Source organism: Hipposideros armiger, unplaced genomic scaffold (assembly GCF_001890085.2).
Source record: "Hipposideros armiger isolate ML-2016 unplaced genomic scaffold, ASM189008v1 scaffold_491, whole genome shotgun sequence".
Taxonomy (NCBI): domain Eukaryota; kingdom Metazoa; phylum Chordata; class Mammalia; order Chiroptera; family Hipposideridae; genus Hipposideros; species Hipposideros armiger.
Window position 1 is genome coordinate 682,288 of NW_017731841.1, and position 20,557 is coordinate 702,844.

The 20,557-nt window shown below is 42.8% G+C and overlaps 1 protein-coding gene across 1 annotated transcript in view; it reads left to right on the forward strand.

The window, feature by feature from the left end:
• Positions 1-20,557, forward strand: part of CLASP1 (cytoplasmic linker associated protein 1) — a 285,385-nt gene that overhangs the window by 84,447 nt on the left and 180,381 nt on the right. The window contains exons 3-7 of the mRNA XM_019667264.1: positions 6,073-6,151; positions 7,624-7,727; positions 8,613-8,704; positions 10,691-10,766; positions 17,424-17,521. Coding sequence (XP_019522809.1) covers positions 6,073-6,151; positions 7,624-7,727; positions 8,613-8,704; positions 10,691-10,766; positions 17,424-17,521 — 449 coding nt within the window. The remainder of the gene's footprint in view (positions 1-6,072; positions 6,152-7,623; positions 7,728-8,612; positions 8,705-10,690; positions 10,767-17,423; positions 17,522-20,557) is intronic.

A 20,557-nucleotide genomic window follows, 5' to 3' on the forward strand; every position in this document is an offset into this window, starting at 1 on the left:
GATTACCTGAAGGTGGGAGAAAGCCAGGTGGGGATCGGGTCACAGGATAGTCATGTGCTCTCTTGAGGATGGTTACAGCTTATTTCAAAAGTGTGTTAACCCAGATGCACAGAAACAATGGGCAGGGCTGCTTAAGGCAAAGATAAGCCTTTTACTGAAAATTTACATGCCTGGGGTGTGGCTACCCACCATGACCTGTCCAATTGGGAATTTATGATCAGATCTCCCTGTGAGGTCACTTTCCATAGAACCCCCTCTAGCCAATCCACTCTTCAAAGCTTAAGAAATGACCCATTCTTCCTATGTAGCTTGTCCCTGATGGACATTTTTTAGGGAGAAATGATTTTAGTATTTCTTTGATCAGTGAGCAGAGTCATGCTCTAGAAAGAGAACTGCGATAGGTTCCTTTTTGGTGCTTTTACTAGTGGTTTGGAAAGTTAAGTAAGGCAACAAGGTCTGTCTCGGGCTTACAGGTCAAGGATCACTCCCACTTATCTAGTTTTTAAACTTAAAAACAAAAATTATGAACTGTGTCTAGAAAGTGCATAGAATGCAAAGGCACAGTTTAATGAAGCTCATAGCTATTCAATTGCCTAGAACCTTTCCAGCCCTCCCCAAAGTAACCACTGTCCTGACGTTTATGGTAATCACTTTCTTGCTTTTCTTTTTACTTTGATCATCTAAATATGCACCTTATTGCTCAAGTTATGTTTTATGTTTGCTAGTTTGTTTTTTTTTAAAGATTTTTATTGGGGAATTGGGGGATGGGAACAGCGTTGGGGAATTGGGGAAGGGAAACAGACAAGTTGCTGTCGTTTTGTTCTTCAGTCTAGTTGTGAGGATGTTGCTTCATTGGCCCAAGTTGGCACCATCATTGCGCTCTTCTCGGGTGAGGCAGATCAGTTGTCGGCTTCTGGACAGCTGCTCACGGCGGCTGCTGGCTACACACAGTAGCCCATGGCAACCCACTGCAGCAGGGGTTGCAGCCTACACAGTCGCTGGCGACTCCCGGCAGCCCAGTTCCAGGTTGAGCTGTTGTTCAGCATCTTAGCTGTAGAGGGCAGTGTTACTGGTCCTCATATGTGGGATCCGAACCGGGGCCCTCTGGCATCACAAGCCAGCTCATAACCAACGCACCACTTGGCTGGCCCTGTTTGCTAGTTTTTGAACGTGCAAATGTTTGTATACTTTGTGTCTGGCCTTTTCACTCATTGTGAGGTTTATCTGTAGTGTTGAATGTAGCTTTGATTCATTTACTTTCATTTTCTGTTGTATTTCTTGACTTTTTTGTATATTAGTCTTGCTAAATTTGTGTATTAATTTTATAATACATCTATAGAGTTCCAGATATTCTGTTTATACTTTCCATTAATAATGACACTTGGTTCTTCTTTGCGAGTTTTAACATTTTTTTTTCTTGCCATAAAAGTATTAGCTAGGACCATGTTGAAAAGAAACTATAGAATGAATGTTTTTGTCTTGTTCTCCTTATCTAATGAAAGCTTTAGCATTTCTTCAATGAGTATGATTCTAGATTTGATATTTGGGTTGTTTCCACCTTTTGGCTGTTGTGAATAATGCTGCTAGGAACATGGGTGTGCAAATATCTGTTGGAATCCTGGCTTTCTCTTCTTTTGGGTAGATACCCAGAAGTGGAGTGCTGGATCATATATAGTAATTGTGTATTTAATTTTTTGAGGAACCACCATACCATTAACCACAGCTGCTGCAGTATTTTACATTTCTACTTCAGTGCACAGGAGTTCTGATTTCTCTACGTACGCACCAACGCTTGTTATTTTCAGGTTTTTTTTTTTTCGATAACAGTGATCCAAATGGATTTGAGCTATTGCTTTTTACCTACTGTGGCTGATCTCTCGTTTTCAAACTCCATTTAAACTTAGGCTTGTCCTTCTCTATTTGTCTCTTACCTCCCGTTTTGAATGTTCCATCTTTTTGCCTCCCTGTGCTTCATTCTGGATTTTTCCTGCAGACTGAGTTTTCTGTTTAATTCTCTCTTCATCTATGTCCAGTGTGCTTTTAAAGCTCATCAGTTGAGTACTTAATTTTGGATATTGTGTTATTTGGTACTTTTAAAAATGTATGTCACTTTTCAAGTTGTCATTTCTCTCCCTCAAATCTAGTCATGTGTTTTATACATAGTGAGAATTATTTTAACATCTTTTTCTGTTCTCATAAGCATAGTTCATGTGCATCTTTGTTTCTGCTAGTTTTTATTTATAATTGTCCTATGTGCCTGGTTATCTTTGGTTGTTTGGAACATTGTATTTGAAAATCGTTTATAAAAGTAAATTGAGGGCTAGGCCAGACTAGCATGATGATGTTCTCTCCATCCAGAAATGATTTGTGTTTTTATCCGACGGGGGCTTTTGGGCCCACCAACCTAAGCTCACTTCCATCTGATGTCAGGGACTGATATTTTTCTGAGCCACCCAGATTCTTGGAAACTGGTCTGCGGACCATCAGAAGACTTTTATTTCCTGTTCATGCTCCTAAAGTATAACCATTTGGATTTCCAGGCCTAGTTGAGGGGGTCATCGGGCCAGGCCGCCAGTCTTTGAGGGCTTCGGAATGCAAGCTTTGTTCTCTTAGACCCAAGTGATTATCAAAAGTAATTCTCATTGTCTTGGTTGCCCCTTCCCAGTGTATAGATGGCCCAGGGAAAAAGCGGACCGTTTGTCGTAGGCTTGTCTCTGTGAATTTTAATTTTCTCATGTTTTGTAACCTGGCAATTCTTCTGTGCCTTCTTAGTTCTCTGATGTTTCCAAGCGGATATTCTTTTATAGGACAGCATTTTTATTTGCTTTCAGCTTGAGGGTTAGTCTGAGTTACTTAGTCAGCCATTATTATTACCTCCTTTTAAAAACGTCTTTTTAAAGATGTTGGATAAAGGAACTGTGTTGGACCTTGAGAACTCATCTATTCCAGAGGAATTCATTACTGGTCAGTAAAGCGGGTTTATTGATCACTTAACATGTATGCAGCATTGTGCTACATATTATGAACATTTTGAAAGCCTATAAGGCATAGTATTTGTTATATTCAAGGAGTTTAGCTGGGTAAACAAGCATACACTCAGAAAATTAAGTAGAATATGGGAGGAGGTGCTCTAGGGTAATGCAGAGTTAATGGCTTAGTGGAAACTAAAGGTTGAAGTGCTGGGTGTGAGCCTGAGCTCCTTTCTGCCTCTGCCCTCTTTCCCAGGCCATCTCCCCATGGTGGTCACGTGCCTCCAGCCCCGCTGTCACTCCTTTACTGTGACAGCTCCTGAGATGCTCCCCCACTGTCTTCAAGACATGTCAGGGCCTTCAGGAGCTGCTTCCCCTGTGACTTCCCAGCCCCCTCTGCTCCAGCCTCCTCCATCCCTGGCAGCTGTCTTACCCCTCCCACTTTTGCATGTGGTCTTCCTTGCTTGGAGATCTTCTCTTCCTTTGGTGTGAGGTGAGGTTTTTAAAACTCTTGAATCATGCCGTGTAATCCTTTCTGGAAAGTCTCCACTTCCAGCCCAGGCCCTTGTCCTCAAGAATCAGAGGCTTCCGTTGGGACTACCGATTAGGACCTATTGCCCCTGGTAATGGCAGTGATAGTGATCTGATAATAGCCAACATGTGTGTAGTCTAGCCCTTACGATGCACCAAGCAGTCTCAAGCACTTCACCTGTACATGACGATTTAAGAGGTAGTTGTTACTGTTTTGCCCATTTTACAGGTGAGGAAACTGAGGCACAGAGAGGCTTCACAGTTAATAATTAGAGTGGTCTTCTGGGAAATGACTTCATTTATCCCCTTCTTTGGTAGATGGAAACAGAAGAGAAGGGCCTGAGCTGTGAAGACAAACATTCATGGGTGACGATTCCCTTACCTGCCCACTGGGAGTGTGACTAAGAGTGGACCAGACAACTCTGTCCCAATCCCTCTGCTTCCTTCCAGAACCCACTTGTTTATTCTGCTGTGAAGCTGCCTGGGATTGTGTTCTGTCCTCTGTCAACCTCGCCTTCTGAGAGAGTCTCTGGACTCCTCAGTTTATCTGGGCAAGACTTTGTGAAATTTTAACTGTCTAGGCCTGTTCTGGTCAGACCTACCAAGTAAACCTCTATCCATCCTGGAAAACCTTAAAAAAATAAACTTAAAAATTTTAGAACAGTTTTAGATTTACAGAAAAATTGGGACGATAGTCAAGTCCCCATGTACCCCACACCCAGACTCCCTGTTATTGACTTCTAACATAACATGGTCTATTTGTTACAATAAATGAACCAATATTGATACATTATTATTAACTAAGTTCATAGTCTATGTAGGCTTCCTGCCTTTTATCTGTTCCAGGTTCACATCTGGGATACCACATTTCGTTTAGTTGTCTTGTCTCCCTAGTCTCCTTGGCTGTGACAATTTCCGACGTCCCTTGTTTTTCTAGCTTTGACAGTTTTAAAGAGTACTGGTCAGGCATTTTGTAGGATGCCCCCTACTGGAATTTTGTGTTTCTTATTATTAGACTGGACTTTGACTGGTTTTGAGGAGGACAATCCCAGATAGAAAGTGCCATTTTAATCATATCACATCCAGCATACATACTGTCAACATGATTTATGACTGACTGGTGATGTTGACTTTGATCAGTCATGTTTGTCACTGTAAAGTTGAGGGACTCCCCGCTACTTATATACTGTATTCTTTGGATGGAAGTAAAAATCCGATACCTAATCCTCTTTAGCTCATGAGTATTGTCATTTTAAAGTGTCCACAAACCAATATTTTTATAAAAACATTTAAAATTAGTTCCTTTAATATCCCCAAGTCACCAGTCCCGTGGAAGGACAGTTAATTTGCATTGTGCTGTTATTGGGCAAATTTTGGCTTCTTCAGTTTCGAAGCAGATTCAAAGCTAAATGAAAAAGCCAGTAGACTAAAAAAAATTTTATTTTGGTCAGGCAGATTCAGGAATCATAATTGTTGCCTGATTAACGTTAGGATAATTATCGGTACCTGAGTCATGTTTATTTGTTGTTTTGTATGAGCACTGACTGGACTGTGTTCCAATTCTACTTTTGAACCAAGTTTAATATGATAAGGTTGTACAACGGAGAATTGCTTTATACTGCAAAAGGGCTGCAGGGCCATCATTTTAATGATAACGATACAGTGGATGTTAATGTTTAAGTATATTAAGTTATTTGTAGAACAAGTTACTTGCGCATCGTCAGCGAAGACAAACTGCAAACGGTTAACAAAAGCCGAAAGTTAAGCCTTAGTATTTGTGTTTGGTACACCATCTACTGGTGTTACACAAAATTACAACCTCAGAGATTACAAATACACTTGCCTCCGGACTGTTTTTCAAATTCTACAAAATCGTGGAAAAGGTGTTTTGTTCCGTTTTTTCCAAAAATTGCACCAAGATAAAGCAGAACTTTAGTTGATGCGAATGTGTTGTTTAGGCGTTAGCAGTACTATCCTCACTTTGCGTTCATTGGACAGTAGCGCAACCCCAAGAAAAGGATGGTTGGTGGGTTTTATGTTTGCGCTGCAAGGAGGAAGCTGTAATACCAGGTTGGGTTGTGGTGACTAATTTGCAAGTCCTGGCCGAGTCGCCGGGTAGCTAGTGTACCTATGCCTATGACAGCTCCCGAAGCAAACCACCAACTCCTTGTTTTCTGAAGCTTTTGAGGGCGCGAAAGTCCTGTCGGTTTTACCCAGAAGGCCACGCGCCTATGCGAGACAATTTGCATATGCGGCTCCTCTTAGGGGCTGGGCCAGCAGGGGGCGGGGCTGCGGCATGTGTTTCTACATACTGTGGCTGGCCCCGGGGATGTGGCCAGGCTGTGGCTGCTTTTTGTTTCGTTTCTCATTTCTGATCATTTCCTATTAAAACTGCAAACAGCTCCTTAAGCAGCCCTCCTCTTGATAACCAGTTTAATTTTGCCAGTCGGCGTATGCTCTGTGGGCTCTGGGACAGCACCAAAGGCAGAAATGGGGTGTCCTGGGAGCTGCTGGGCGAGAGCCCTGGGCTCCAGGCTGGCTGCTAATGGGGTCCCGGTGTTTCCCGTTGCAGGTGGTTCTTCTGGGCATGGACATCCTGTCCGCGCTGGTCACCCGGCTGCAGGATCGGTTCAAGGCGCAGATCGGCACAGGTGAGCTGTGGGCAAGAGTGGAGCGGGCCTCAGACTCTCTAACCTCCAGATCCCAGCCCTTGCCCAGTCTCCCCAAATCCTCCAGTTACCTGTACTCAACCTTCCCAGCCATCACCTTGTCGTCGTCCGTTTCCCCGCCCCCTTAAACTTCCCCTCCAGTCCTCTCAGACTCCCGGCTACCACCCCAGCCTCTCGCTCGTCTACCCCTGCGGGGGCTGCCCCGCTGCCTTCCTTCCCTCCTGAGCTCCCCCCAGATCTACTGGCCTCACTGCATCTGCTGGCATCTCCCTCACCCCTTCATACTTTTTTGCTGCCTTCTTCCTACCTTCATGTTCTAATACGAAGTATTACTGCTAATTCTTTTATTTTTTCATACAAATTAGCTATCACACTTTAGTGTCAACCAAGTCGTTTGTCCCCACCCTTCCCTTTTGAGAGGCATTGTTTCCTTCTTTGACAAGTCCTGCATAGCCCATGCAGCTTCATTTTTTCCCAGATGATTATTGGTATTGTCTTCACTTTGATAGTATACGATGGTCACTCTTGTTTTGAAGGGAAAACAATGTCAATAAAATGAAATAAAAATAACCACAGGTTTCATAGATTTAGAGATGATTTAGTCATCTAAATTCCTGACCTCTGGGATTTCATAATGACAACATAAACACCAAGCAGCTCTGTTTGTGCAAGTGTTTTCATATAGAATTTCTCTATTTTGGTTGGTACATGTGTATTTTCTGTTAACTTTCTCCTCAATGTGCCCCTTTAGATAAGGTCAAGAACTTTTTTGTCATTCTGGTACTAACTGTCCGTCTACAAATAAAAAGCCACCTAACTTTGAGAAATTTGACATTTTAATAGCATTCCATTTTCCTCCTAAATTAGCTGACTTGGTCAGGAATACCTCTTGTAAAAAAAAGTAAGCTGCCCTCTGGTATGCAAGTACCCTTGGCGCACTGGCCAGTGGCCCACACTCAAGTGTGTGGAGAAGGGGTGGAGAGCTGGACTCTGTCTGATGTGCATGTGGGTATGCTATGTAAAATTAAAAACACAGTGTAGATGAAAGACAGATTGAGTCATAAACGCCTGCTGCTTCTACCTGCAGGCAAATATTCTGGAGCCCCCCTCTCTTACCTATATTTCCTTTTGTGTTGATTCTTTCCCGCCAATCTTCCATTGGCGTCCATTTTAATAATATTTCACCAGCATAAAAATACGTTGGGAGCTGGCTGGAGGAAGGTGCGGTAAGGAGGAAGAAGAATAGCATGCCCATGCAAAAAGGATTTTGCAGATTCTTTAAGTGGCTCCCATGGATTTAACAAGGAAACTGGAACTGTAGGGATTGGTAGTTTTAGAAGATGGATGCACATCCTTTAGGCCAGGACTTTCCAGTTAATTGACATGTCCACAGTTGGTGACCACACACTCCCCAAATCGGTGTTCATTTGATCACTTTTCATTTTGATTTCCAGTGCTGCCAAGTTTAATAGACAGACTGGGAGATGCTAAAGACTCTGTCAGGGAGCAAGACCAGACTCTGCTGCTAAAGATCATGGATCAAGCTGCTAACCCCCAGGTAGGGCGAGGGTTGGGGGGTGTTGTGTGGCCCCTGGTGTGCATGTGCCCCTTTAACACCAGTGGTTTACTCCATGTGAAAAGACTTCATTTCTTCTAAGCTGATGTATTTCCGATGAAAACGTTCATAGCTGTTAATCTACACCCTGTCCCCCATGATATTTAAATAAATAATAAATAGAAAAGGGTATACTTTGAATAAATAAGACTTAACGTGGGTATGGAGTCCTTGGTTTAATCCATTAGACTCCTGAGCTCATTTATGTCACCGATTCTCTGTTTCTCTGAAAAGAACAGTTGTGGTGTCTGGGGAGCCAGGAGGCCTGGCTGGAGCCTTCGTCCCCGTGTGCTAGTAAGCTGGGGCTGCTGAGACAGATGGATAGAGGGACACAGCCCTGCCTTCCAGGGTCCAGCTGTCCATTGTAGGGGGAGTGAGGGGATGTTCTCAGCAAAAACCTCAAGGAAGGTAAAACCTAGACTGGCCTTAAGAGGTGAGCAGGTGTTTTGACTTGTGGAGGGGAGGGGGACAGCTGTTCTGGGCTGGAAGAGCGATAGGAGTATGTGACCTTTGGCAAGTCACCCACCCTCTTTTGACCTCACTATCCTCACCCATAAAGTGGGGACAGCCATACCTCTTTTAGGGTCATTGGGAGAATTAAATGCAGATACATATAGGAATGTGTTTTGAGAAAATTGAACTTGATATACAAATAGAAGTCCCCGTTTTTTAATCTACGCTTGAGATGACTACATGGGCTGGTAGCGGCTGGGACTGATTTGACACCACCTGTTGAGAAGTCCCTCTTCTATTGGCCCCACATTAATCAACAAAAGGCTACAGAAGTCTCCTCCTCTTCTCTTTTCACCTGCCCTTTGTTGTCTGCAGTACGTGTGGGACCGGATGCTGGGAGGCTTCAAGCACAAGAATTTCCGGACTCGGGAAGGCACGTGTGTCTGCCTTGTAGCTACACTCAATGCGTAAGTCTGGGCAGGGCCTGAGGATTTCCTTGGTTGAGCTTTTTTATTTTTAGTTTTTATTTTTAAATAACTATAGATTTCAGGAAGCTGCAGATAAATGTATTGGGAGGTGCTATGCAACCCATCCCCTCCCCCAGTGTCAACATCCTGCATGGTTGTAATATAATGACAATACCAGGAAATCGATATTGGTAACAATCCACAGAGCTTATTCAGATTCCTCTAGTCACACACACACACACACACACACACACACACACACACACACACACACGTGTGTGTGTGTGCGCGCGCGCGCGCGTGCAGTCCTGTCATGTGTGTAGCTCCATGTAACTACCATTGTCAAGGTACAGAGCTGTGCATCATCCCAGGCTCCCTCATGCTGCCTTGCCCCTTTTAGCCGGTTCCTAACCTCTGGCAGCCCTAATCTGTTCTCTCTCGACGATTTTCTTATTTCAGGAATGTTACATAAGTGGCGTCATACAGAATGTAACCCTTTGAGATTGTTTTTTTTCATTCCACATACTTCCCTTGAGGTTGTATATATGTTGTTGCCTAAACAGTTCATCTCTTCTTATTGCTGATTGGAATTCCATGGCATAGACATATCACAGTTTGTTTAACCGTTCACCTGTTGAAGGACATTGAATAATATCCAGTTTTTGGCTATTACAAAGAAAGCTGTTATGAACACATGTATAAATTTTTGTATCAACATCAGCTTTCATTTCTGTTGGGTCAGTGCTCAAGAGTGCAGTTGCTATTCATTTGGTAAGTTCATGTTTAGTTTTAAAAGAAACTGCTAAACTATTTTCCCGAGTTGTCTGTACCATTTTACATTCCCATCAGCAATGTATGAATGATTCAGTTTCTTCATGTCCATGCTAGGATTGAATGTTATCACTTTTTTATTTTACTCATTTTGATATGTGTGTACTGATAGCTCATGGTTGTTTTAATTTGTATTTCCTTAATGACCATTGATGTTGAGCATTTTTCATGTGCTTATTTGTAGGAGAGGCTTTTTTAAAATGAAAATTACAGATCACTTTTTCTGATTATGAAAGTGATACTGTATATGTTCTAGAAAATTTAAAATAAAGAAGAAAATTATTACCTATAATTCTAACCCCTTCAGATAATCACTGTTAACTGTGGTACATTTTATTCCAACCTGTAAAGTTACATTATTTTAAGCAACAAATTGGGATTATAATGTTTATATCACCATGTAAATTTTTCCCCTTTGAATATGTTAGCCTTTTCAGTGCCATTAAATTTGGCCATATGTGTCCAAGCTTTTAAACAATGTTTCTAGCCTTTGATCACAGTTTATTTCTAAGAATTTATCTTTAGGAAGCAGTCAGATTACCAGAGAAAGCTGTGTTCCCAAAGGATATTTGGGACATCGTTCCTGATAGTGAAAAGTTGTAAATGACTTAAATGTTCTCTAGCAGGGCAGTGTTTAGTTGGCATTGTCTGCAGCCATTTTATCAGTCTTTTCATTCAGCAGTTATCAACTGAATGCCACTTGTAGCAGAGAGCTGTACACAGATGGAGAATTAAGTGAGGACCTTTAAGGGGCTTCCATTGTAGTTGAGTATACTGAGTTGGGCAGAACAGGAACCATTACATGACAGAATGTAATGCATAGATGGCCATACGTGAGGCAGGCAAGACTGGGAAAGGCTGGCTGAGGCTGTGGCATGGCCTTACAGGTTTGGGGCCAGGTTGGGGAGAGCCCTGAGTGCCAGGGAGAAGACACCTCAGGGAGAAGCACTAATGGTTTTGAACTCTGTGCAAAGGGGCCGCCACGGTATATTTATTTTGGAACCAGATGGGAAAGACATGGGAAAGATGGGAAGGAGAGAGCCTGGGAGTGAGATGGCGATAGGGCCCTGGGGGTGGAGAGGACGGCGTGAATGTGGGCAGGGTGGCTTCCTTGTTTTTGTTTCACCAACAATAAAACACTGCTTTTGTTTCTAGCTCTGGGGCGCACACTTTAACACTCAGCAAGATTGTGCCACATATATGTAATTTACTTGGAGACCCAAACAGCCAGGTGAGTGTATTTAATGAGAAAGTACAATAATTGGTTATAGGCAATTAAGATGCATTTTGATGTTCTGTGTATGCTTGATAGGTAGGTGGGATTTTATTCATCTTTATAGAACTCTGATTATTATTTAAGATAAATAGCATTAATGCTCATTAGCATTTATAAGATATCATTGGTAAATGTAGCCACTCTGCTGTCTACATGGTGCTGAGACCTCATTAGCCTATGAAATGATGTCATCCAGACCATCCTCCACGATAATATCAGTCTGATCACCATCTCTGCAGCCAAAAGAGTGTAGGCATAGGGGAGAGTGGTCAGTGCTGATTGAAGTCAGTAATTGCCTCAGGGGAGGGGAGATTGATTGGAAAGGATCAGAGGGAATTTTTCTGAGGCATTGGAAATATTCTGTATTTTGCTTTGGATGGTGGCCATACTGGTGTATACACCTGTGGAAACTCCTTCAACCCTTAAGAACTGTGGATGTTATTTTATGTAAATTTTACCTAAATTAAAAAAAGAAAAAAATGAAAACAAAACACTGCTTCCTCGGCTACAGAATAGGAGAGGAGGTGGTATTCACGAAGCTTTCCTTCCACGTCTGGGCTCGGGAAGTGCCAGTTCTCTCAGTAGTTCAGTTCTGTTTAGCACAGAGTCATTTGTATTATGTTGGCTCATACGGATAGATAAGAAAAACACTTCAGGAGATAAAGACAGGAACAAGAATTTACCAAAGAAATATATATATATAGTAATACAAACAGGCCTCTCATTGTAAATCTTGACTGACGACGGTTAAAGTGCCCTCCAAAGGGGCTGTGTCATGCCCTGTCCTGCTTTAACCAGCATCTACGTCCTTCTCCAAGGACACCTGCCAGTGGTTGTCCTTTCTTCTTCATCTTCGCCCTTAATCCCAGTTGCAGTCTCTCTGCAGTCTCTCACCTTCTCTCTGCTGCTCTGTTTTGCTGCTTTTGTTTCCCAAACCTCTCCTCCTGCTCACTGCCTGCCTGTCTGTTTTCTTGGTCTCACTTGATTGCACCTACTTCTTTCTACTTATTCTCGTATCCAGCCCTCATTGAAGACATATCACATTAAAAATATCATTTCTGGATATTTTTATTTACTGAATCATACTGTATATTCAACATTAATTTAAAAGTAAACTATTTAAAAAAGATTCTAAATTACCAAATGAATTATTTTGCCCCCATTTTTGTTTATTATGGAAAAAGGCGTTTATAGAGGCCCCCACTCCAAGGATATCGCTGCTGTCAGTATCCTTTTGTGGAGCAGAAAAGCAGGCCTGGCTAGTTGGAGTTATTTGTCCCTAATGCATTTGCTTACTTTGGCCACACAGCTGATGGGCCTGTGGGAGACCGAGCATTGGGGGTGAAATGAGGTGGTGCTCTGTGGGGCACCTGTCCGCAATTTGTAGGAGACTGGCGCAGCCAGAGTATTCCGACTGAGTGCTCTGAAGATAATCCACATGCTCAGATCTGCTTCGGAAGTGCACGCGCATGTGTGTATGCACACGCAGACACGCTCAGTCTGCGCATCCCACCCCCTCCTGCCAGAAGACTTTCTTGCCTGCTTCTCTGATACAAATCAGTTCATCATCCCTCCTCCTGGGTGCACAAGTATGTTGCATGTGCTCTTGACTTTATTTTAGTTGTTTCACCAGTTCTTTCCACTTGTCTCTGACCCTTGAGAGTCAGGACTATAATTACCCCGTGTTATTGTCCCAGGACTTCCTTCCAGCAGTTTTAGGATTGAATAGACCCCGTAGCTGTTTGAATGACTGTCCCCTCATAGCTGGTTATGTCTCAGACTAGAGGACAGTTGTGCCTCTCCACTGCTGTCACTGCAACCCGGTGCCTGACACTGCAGTCAGCCTTCAGCTCAGCGTGGAGAGCTCGCCCATGGCTCTTCAGGTGGCCGCTGACATCAGCTGTGAGCCCTGTGGACGCTCTTGCCGTAGAGGATGTGAGTCTGAGTGCAGAGTGACTAAGAGCTGGGGAAGCCCCTCAGAAGCTTCTCCGAGCAGCCCACAGATATATACATGAACGTGTGGTTAGGATGCTTTTGGCTGCAAGGACTTGAAAGCCCAACTCAGAATTGCTAGAGCAGTGGGGAATTTGCATCTGTCGTCCCGCGTAAAGAGGAAGGGGGCTCCAGCATAGTGATTTCCCCAGAGATTTTAGAGTCTGGGCCTCTCAGCCCCGGGGCTCTGTCCTCTGCAGCGCCCCTCAGGGCACAGCACAGGGACAGCCCGGGCCTGGTAAGTGAAAGCCTGCTGCTTCCTGTGTCCCTGCCCTGTTTTCAACTCTTCCTTATTGAAAGGTTCCAGCTTACATAGAAGTAGTGAAAATGACAAAGTGCACCTCCGCGTATCCACCATCGAGCTGCAACAACTCAGACGACAAGGCCAGTTTGGGTTCATCTGTCTCCCCTCCTCCATCTCATTATTTTGAAACAAATCTTACACATCATTTCGTTTAATTCTTAAATACTCTAAATGATAAGGACTTTTTGTCCTTTAAAATCATAACTTTAATACTTACTATTAACCCTCCTCTCCATCAAGAAAGTTATTCTCTCATATCATCAAATACCCAGTCAGTGTTCACTTTTTCCTAAGTGTCTCATGTTTTTCGGTTTTCTGCGTTTCTCTTTCTAAGAGTGAAGAAACGTTTTCCCAAAACTTTCCTGCAGATTTCTCCTCCTGTTTCATTCTCGAGAATGACATCCCAGGGCCCTGTTTACCCAGTGGCTGGGAAGGGAGTAGGATCATGTGATGGCCGTCCACTAGGGGCCTTTACCTCTGAGCTGAGAACAGGGTTCCCTTCCGTGAGGTGGGGATTGCAGAACAAGGCCCATGCTTGTTGACGGAGGACGGAGCATGGCTGTAGCCAGGGCAGCTCTCACGGTCTGAGATATACACAACAGGAAGTCCTTTTTCTAAATAAGGCATTTGACACACATCTTCAAAGCCTAGAGACATCTTACAGCATCTGAGGACAGTTGATCTCAGCGTTCTTTGCAGCTGGACCTGGACTGGGCTGTGCTGACAGCGCTGAGTAGGGAGAATGAAAGCCTGTGTCCAGGGTGGATCCGATGCCTGGGAAGTAGGAGGCAGGGTAGTAGACCCCAGTCTGCGGTTGGATGAGGCCCCCTGTGTCTGGGCAGATCTGGTAGCAACTTGTTCTTGGGGACAGGCTGGCTATGGGGCTGTGCTGCTGTTTTCAGAGGACAGGGTAGGTTTGGCTCCCTGTCCATTTATAGGCACCCACCCTTCCCCTGAAGGTGAAGCCCTCCCTGAGTTTTAGGCTTTGTAGGGAGCCCTTATTTTGACACAGTGAATGCAGTGTGCTGAAGTGAGAAGGTTGTGAGACTGCGTTCAGAAAGATGGCAGGTAGCTCCCTGCTCTGCCATTTGTGTGCTGTGGGCCCTGGCAGGTGGCTGGCCTCTCAGCCTCCATGGTCTCCTCTGTGCCATAGTCTACAATGGCCCTAAGAGGAAGGTCACAGAGGTGAAGACCTCAGATTTGCTAAAGCATTCAGCTCGGACCCAGCAGGTAGAGCTTAACATGTGGGGCCGTTGTCTTTTACAGCCCTAATGGCCTGAAATGTTGGGGTTCCTTTTGTGGTGAGCTTGAGGGTAGGCAGAGGGGACCCGTGGGGTTGTGTGTAGACGTGGGGACTCCACGCTGTCCCTGCAGCCTGCACTGAGCTGCTTGTTCCGACACTCCCCGCTTAGTCTGAGTGGAGCCCTTTGTAGTACCAAGAAAACCTGTTGTCCTGTGTTTCTTGACTCAAGCTGGGTTTAGACTCACAGATGCTATCTGACCCTGTAGCTTTCTAAGTCTGAGGAATGATTATTTCAAGGTTACGAATGTTGATTTAAAAGATGTAGATAATACTAGTCCCACAAGTCCCACAATCGAGTGCTTCATATACACAGCCTGTGGGTCCCAAACGACTGGCCCAAAAGCTCATTTCAGCCCACAGATTGGTGTGTCTGCAGAATGTTTTTATTTTACATTTAGAATGTCAGTGATTTTACTTGGCAGATTTGCATCTCTGACTTCCCTCAAAAGATGAGAAGATGTGGCAGAGCTGTACCTCCATTCCCCCATGGCTGAGTGACAGTGGTGGCCTGTTTACCTGAGCCTCCGTATTTTCTCTTCTGTCTCAGCCAGCAGGGTCCCATGCCAGGGCCGCTTGTCACTGTCCACCCACCCTGCTCCACCCACTGCGTTCCTTGTCTGAGCTGTGTAGGCACTTCAGTTGGGCACATAGTAGGCACTCAAACATTTGTTGAATGAATCCATTATTTCTTTTAGTCCTTAAAACATCCGTCAACTTATGGAGGAGGAAACTGCCTAAAAAAATTTAAGTATTTTGTCCAAGGTTACACAGTTCCTAAAATGGCCTAGTAGATACTCAGGTCTCCTTGGACACTAAGGCTAGTAGTTTTCCCACCAAATCTCTTAAACTCCATACTGCCCAGACTTTCTCAGTCATGGGCAGGCTGTTGATTGCTCTTTAAGGTAATCACCCAGTGTGATTGGCTGTGAGCAGATATCATCACTAGAAATTAAGCAAAGGTGATGCACTTATTACTGATATGCAAACCACAGTGGCACTACTTTTGTAATACATGCATGTTTCCATATAAAAATGTTTTCTAACATCAGAAATTATTTATTTTCCAAAACAAACTGATAATCTGTATTAGTCACCTTGGGCTGCCATCATATAATACCATAGACTGAGTGGTTTAAATAAAAAAACTTATTTCTCTCAGTTCTGGAGGCTGGAAGCCTGGATCATGGGGCCAGCATGTCAGTCAGGCCCTGGTTCTGCCGAGGGTGCTCTTCCCGGCTGACAGACCGCTGCCATCTCGCTGAGTGGTCACAGGACCTCTTTGTGTGTGTGTGTGGGGAGAATGGAGCGAGCTCTCTGATGTCTTTTCCTATGAAGACTACAATTCTGTTGTATCAGAGTCCCACTCTTAGGGCCTCATTTAACCTTAATTACCTTTGTATGTATGGGCCCTATCTCTGAATCTAGTCACACTGGGGGTTAGGGCTTCAACATATGAAGTATAGGGGGATACAGTTCAGTCCATAGCATAAGGTTTTGGGTCAGAAGATAATACGGCCTAGGATTTGCCATTTTCCTCCATAAGGGGGAAAAATATGTGTAAAATTATCTGTTCTATAACACTTTTAAATTAAAGGGTAGCTCACAGTATTCCGATTGTAAATTACTGTTTGTGCCCCTACTTGTTTCCTGTATCCTTTTTCTCTGTTACTTGGATTTCATTGCTTAAGCCCAAATCTAAAATGTTGTTCCCTTACCATTGCCCACCGAATTAAAAACATATGTCTCCCTCTCTACACCTTCAATAAGCTGGCCTTGGTTACATTGTTTATTAAAGAAAGTTTTTCCTCCCACCTTTATATTTGCAAATTATAAACCTATGTAAAAATTGAAAGAGTACTATAGTGAACGAACACCCATATTTGCCAGTTAACATTTTGTCACATTTGTTTTACATCTCTATATGTGTACACACTCACACACTTGCACAGAAATACGCTTTTGTTCCTGAACCATTTAAAAGAATCTAACAGACGATATTTTTGCTCCTAGATGCTTCAGTGTGTATCTCCTCATAACAAGGATATTTTCTTACATAACCACAAGTCATTTTCACAGCTCAAGAAATTTAACATTGATACAGTGATAATGTTTGATACACAGTCCATATTCAAATTTCTCCTTTTGTTTGTTTGTTTTTTAAATCCATTCTGTCTCTTGAGCCTTATTTGTTGCTGCTTGCTTAGATCGTTTTGTGTTTGGCCAGGCTGCTTACTTGCTCCTCCTGAGGCATATGTCTTTCATGGCTGCTTCTGCACCTTTTCACAGGCTGTGCCTCGTTTGGAACTTGTCTCATTCCATCTTTTCCTGATAACATGTGGTCCTTCTAAGCCCATTTTAAATGGTTCCTTCCTCTTCTGTAAAACATTTCTTGGTTATCTTGTGGAGTGCTTGTTCCCGCCCCTAAACTGTACGAGCTCCTTGTGTCCTTGTGTGACGTTTATTGCATCCTGTCCCGTGTTAAATGTAGAATTTGTGGAATTCTTCCCATTTCCTTTTTAGGGCTGTGAGGTTTTTTTTTGTGTGTTTTTTTTTAAATGAGCTTGAATACAAGGCTCTGTGTAGCTGGTACCATCCATTTTTTTGGTTGCTCTCTAAGTGTTAGTTTGACCTAAATCCAGAATACTTTACGTGGTTTATTTTTAGTACAGTTCATTTATTTGTAGTGTTTTCTAATTTGGAAAGATGCCCTGAAAATTCTAGTGTCCTGACATCACCTTAAAGAATGAAAAAAAAAAAAACAAAACTAAGGGCTATGGACTTGAACATGTGTATAGCAATGGGACCTAAATTTTTTCTACCCTATGGAATTGTACCCATAGAGTCAAAACCGATAGATATGGCTTTATGTAGTCAATTGTCTAGAAGGGATTGTATTCACAGTTACATTGGTAAGTTGGTGATAACTTGGGGTGGGATATAGCCTGTTGTGTCCCAGCAGGAAGTCATGTGGAATGACACAGAGCAGCTGTAAGATCTCTTCTCTTATATCCAGGTCCGAGACGCAGCAATAAACAGCTTAGTGGAAATTTACAGACATGTAGGAGAACGTGTGAGGGCAGATCTCAGTAAAAAAGGATTGCCACAGTCCCGGTGAGTTCAGACTTTTTTACTTTCTTCTGCTCTTTCCACCCTCCTCTTTTTCAGTTAACATCTTGGTTTGTACTACTTATTTTGTTGTGGTAATTTTTTTCAAAGTATGTGGTTAGTGGATTGGTGGTTGGAGATCTTTCCAGATCATATGTGAGGGGTCCTGTCCCATTCCACTTCCTCAGAAGTGAGACTCTCTCACCCAGACATTTGCCAGGTCTCATGCCACGTGCTGATTTTAGAAGCATATTTAAAATCTATTGGTGTTGAAAAATTCAGCATTCTTTTGCTTCATATGGTTCTATATCTCGTATACACACAGCACCTAATATAGTAGGTGCTTAGAATATATTTGTTTGAATGAATGAAGCCCTTCTCAAATGAGTTTGGATAGAAATATATAAGTAATTCTGGAAAACATCTTTGAAATGGTAGTTCTTTGTTTGGTAATGTCAGTCTCACTGTGTAGAAGCCCACACAAGGGGATTAGCATCTCATCATATCCAAGATAACTTAAGTACACAGATGTCTGTGTTGTAGTTAGAATTTAAAAAATAATGAACAATTAGATATCTGTAATTTGAGTCATGATGCAGAAACCTTACACCAAATGGATTCTAAACCCTTTGCCCCACCCACCCCATTCTTTTAAGGGGAGAAAGCAGTGTGAAAATCCTGGGAAGTTAGGCATGGACTGGACTCACAGAGCAGCTTGTCAGAGCCTGTCAATTGTGGCCAGGGAAACAGCAGAGGCCCAAAGACATGAAGTGACTTGAGAGATGACACGAGTTAAGAGTCAGAGCTAAGATGGAAGCCCTGTTCTCTGACTCACCTTTTGATTTGATTTCATTTCCCAAAAGAGTTTACGGAGCATCTAGATATGGGCTGGAATATTGAAATATGCAGGAGTCATGTGTTTTGATGTCCCTCAGTTGGATATGACAGAAGTGGGCCTCTCACCCTAAGGTAGGGATTCCATGAGCAGTTGAGTGGAGAGCTATCCATATTTGTTGTTGAGAGTGATATCTGACCCCCGATGCTGTCACCACGAGTCCTGTGTTGTGTTCAAGATAACGAGGGGCAATTGAACTACTTTTCAAGGGTTTTACAAAAGGTAATCTCTGAGAATAGAATTTATTTTTTATTCCTGTGTCTTATCAGTCTCAGCCTTCTGGTCTTTAGGAGAGAAACTTGAAGACAAAACTACCAAATAATCTGTTGGGAATATTGGAGGACACAGGTGAACAGGGAGAGCAGGGGCTGGAAGGAGAGGCCTGTTTGATAATGATGTCACAATCATTGTTGGGAAAACAGGCCTCCAGCATTGAAACTCGTTCTGCTCTGAGGATGGCCTCACGGGACCGTGCAGTTCATGGTGGCCCTTGGCCATGAATGGTGCCGTCTTACGTAGTGGGGTTGCTGTGTCATGTTTGAGGGTTGCCATAGTGAGCTAATAGATCTGGGGAAATGACATGGTGTTCTTTGTTCATTTCACAGTTGCAAAAAGAGACTTGTACATTCACCAGCATCATTTTGGAGGAGCTGGAATTATGTGTATGATGTTGGTGAGGCATACTTAGCAACTAAATAAAATGTAAACAGACCTCCTGCAGCAGTGTGGTTTGCTTTCGTAGACATCTGCTTTCAGCATGCCGTGACATTCACTGTCCTCCTATTGGATATTCCAGAAAAAACTTTCATTCATTGTGGTATATTTTAGTTTTCAAAGCTATGGAGAAAAGACAGGTCACTGGTGTTATTTTCTGGTAGCATTATTTGGGAACCAATCTCCTGATACAACAGCTGCTATAAATGTGAAGATAATTTCATTTATAGATAGAGGTGATGCATGTCAACTGATGCATTGTCACTATTTGGTAAACAGTTTTGAATAGCTCTCATAATGTTTGTTTTGCTATTTCAACCTATTTCAAAATGTATAAACATTCACTAGACATTTATTTATTTATTTATTCATTCATTCATTTATTTATTATTAGCCTTTAATGTTTACAATCAACAAGTATTCTGGCCTGGGGAAATGTTAAAACCTATTTAGTCTCTGGGATGGGATTATCCAAGAGTTAGGTCCAGAATGGATTGGGGAATGTTGGGAAGTCACAGGTTTTAAGTAGTTATCTAAAGCCAGGGTGGGTGAGAGAGATTCTGTGATTCAGTCTAGGGGCAATCTTTAGGATTCAGAAACTGATTAGAAGAGTAATCAAAGCCAGGGGTTAAGGAACCAGGGAAGAGGAACTTAAAATTTCTATAGGAAAGAAAACTTAAGTTGTCCAGTGGTGGGGGTGAGGGGGTGCTACTCGCTTGGCCCATATCACTTACTTTTCAGGCAGAAAACTTTTTCGTAATATCAGTAGCCTACCCAATAGTCTAACAAACTTTGTCATATTTAAAAAAGAGAGAAAACTTAACTAATTTTGTACCAGCTTACTTTTGATATTTAAATTTACTTAATTAGTCACATTCAGCTTAACCATATATAAAATTATCTCAAGATTTGTCGTCACCAAGGGGCTGAGGGGGGGCTTTCAGCAGTGAGATGCTCAGGGAAAAGAAAGCACGCAGAGCTGACATGAAGAGGAACCAGCCTCACTAGACATTATTAATTAATGATTGTATTATTAGGGAGAAAACGGAAGCTTTGCTATTTTTAATTTAGGTGCTAAAGCTTTGGTGTTCTGGAGAGGGCCCAGAGCGAAAGCAGGATGGAGATGTGCTCTGCGATAGCTCCTCTCATTTTTAAATTTCATTTTCTGTCAGAATTGTTTGTATGGCGAGAGTTGACTAGGTTTAGGTTTATAAGATACATTGGAAAAAGACAATTCTTTACCCCTTCTGTTATCCTCAGAGGCAAACACTGTCAACTAGTTTTATTGATTCTTTTTTTTTTAAGACTTTTTTAGGGAATTGGGGGAGGGGAACAGCGTTGGGGAATCAGGGAAGGGGAACAGACAAGTTGCTGTCCTTTTGTTCTTCAGTCTAGCTGTGGAGGACGTTGCTTCACTGGCCCATGTTGGTATT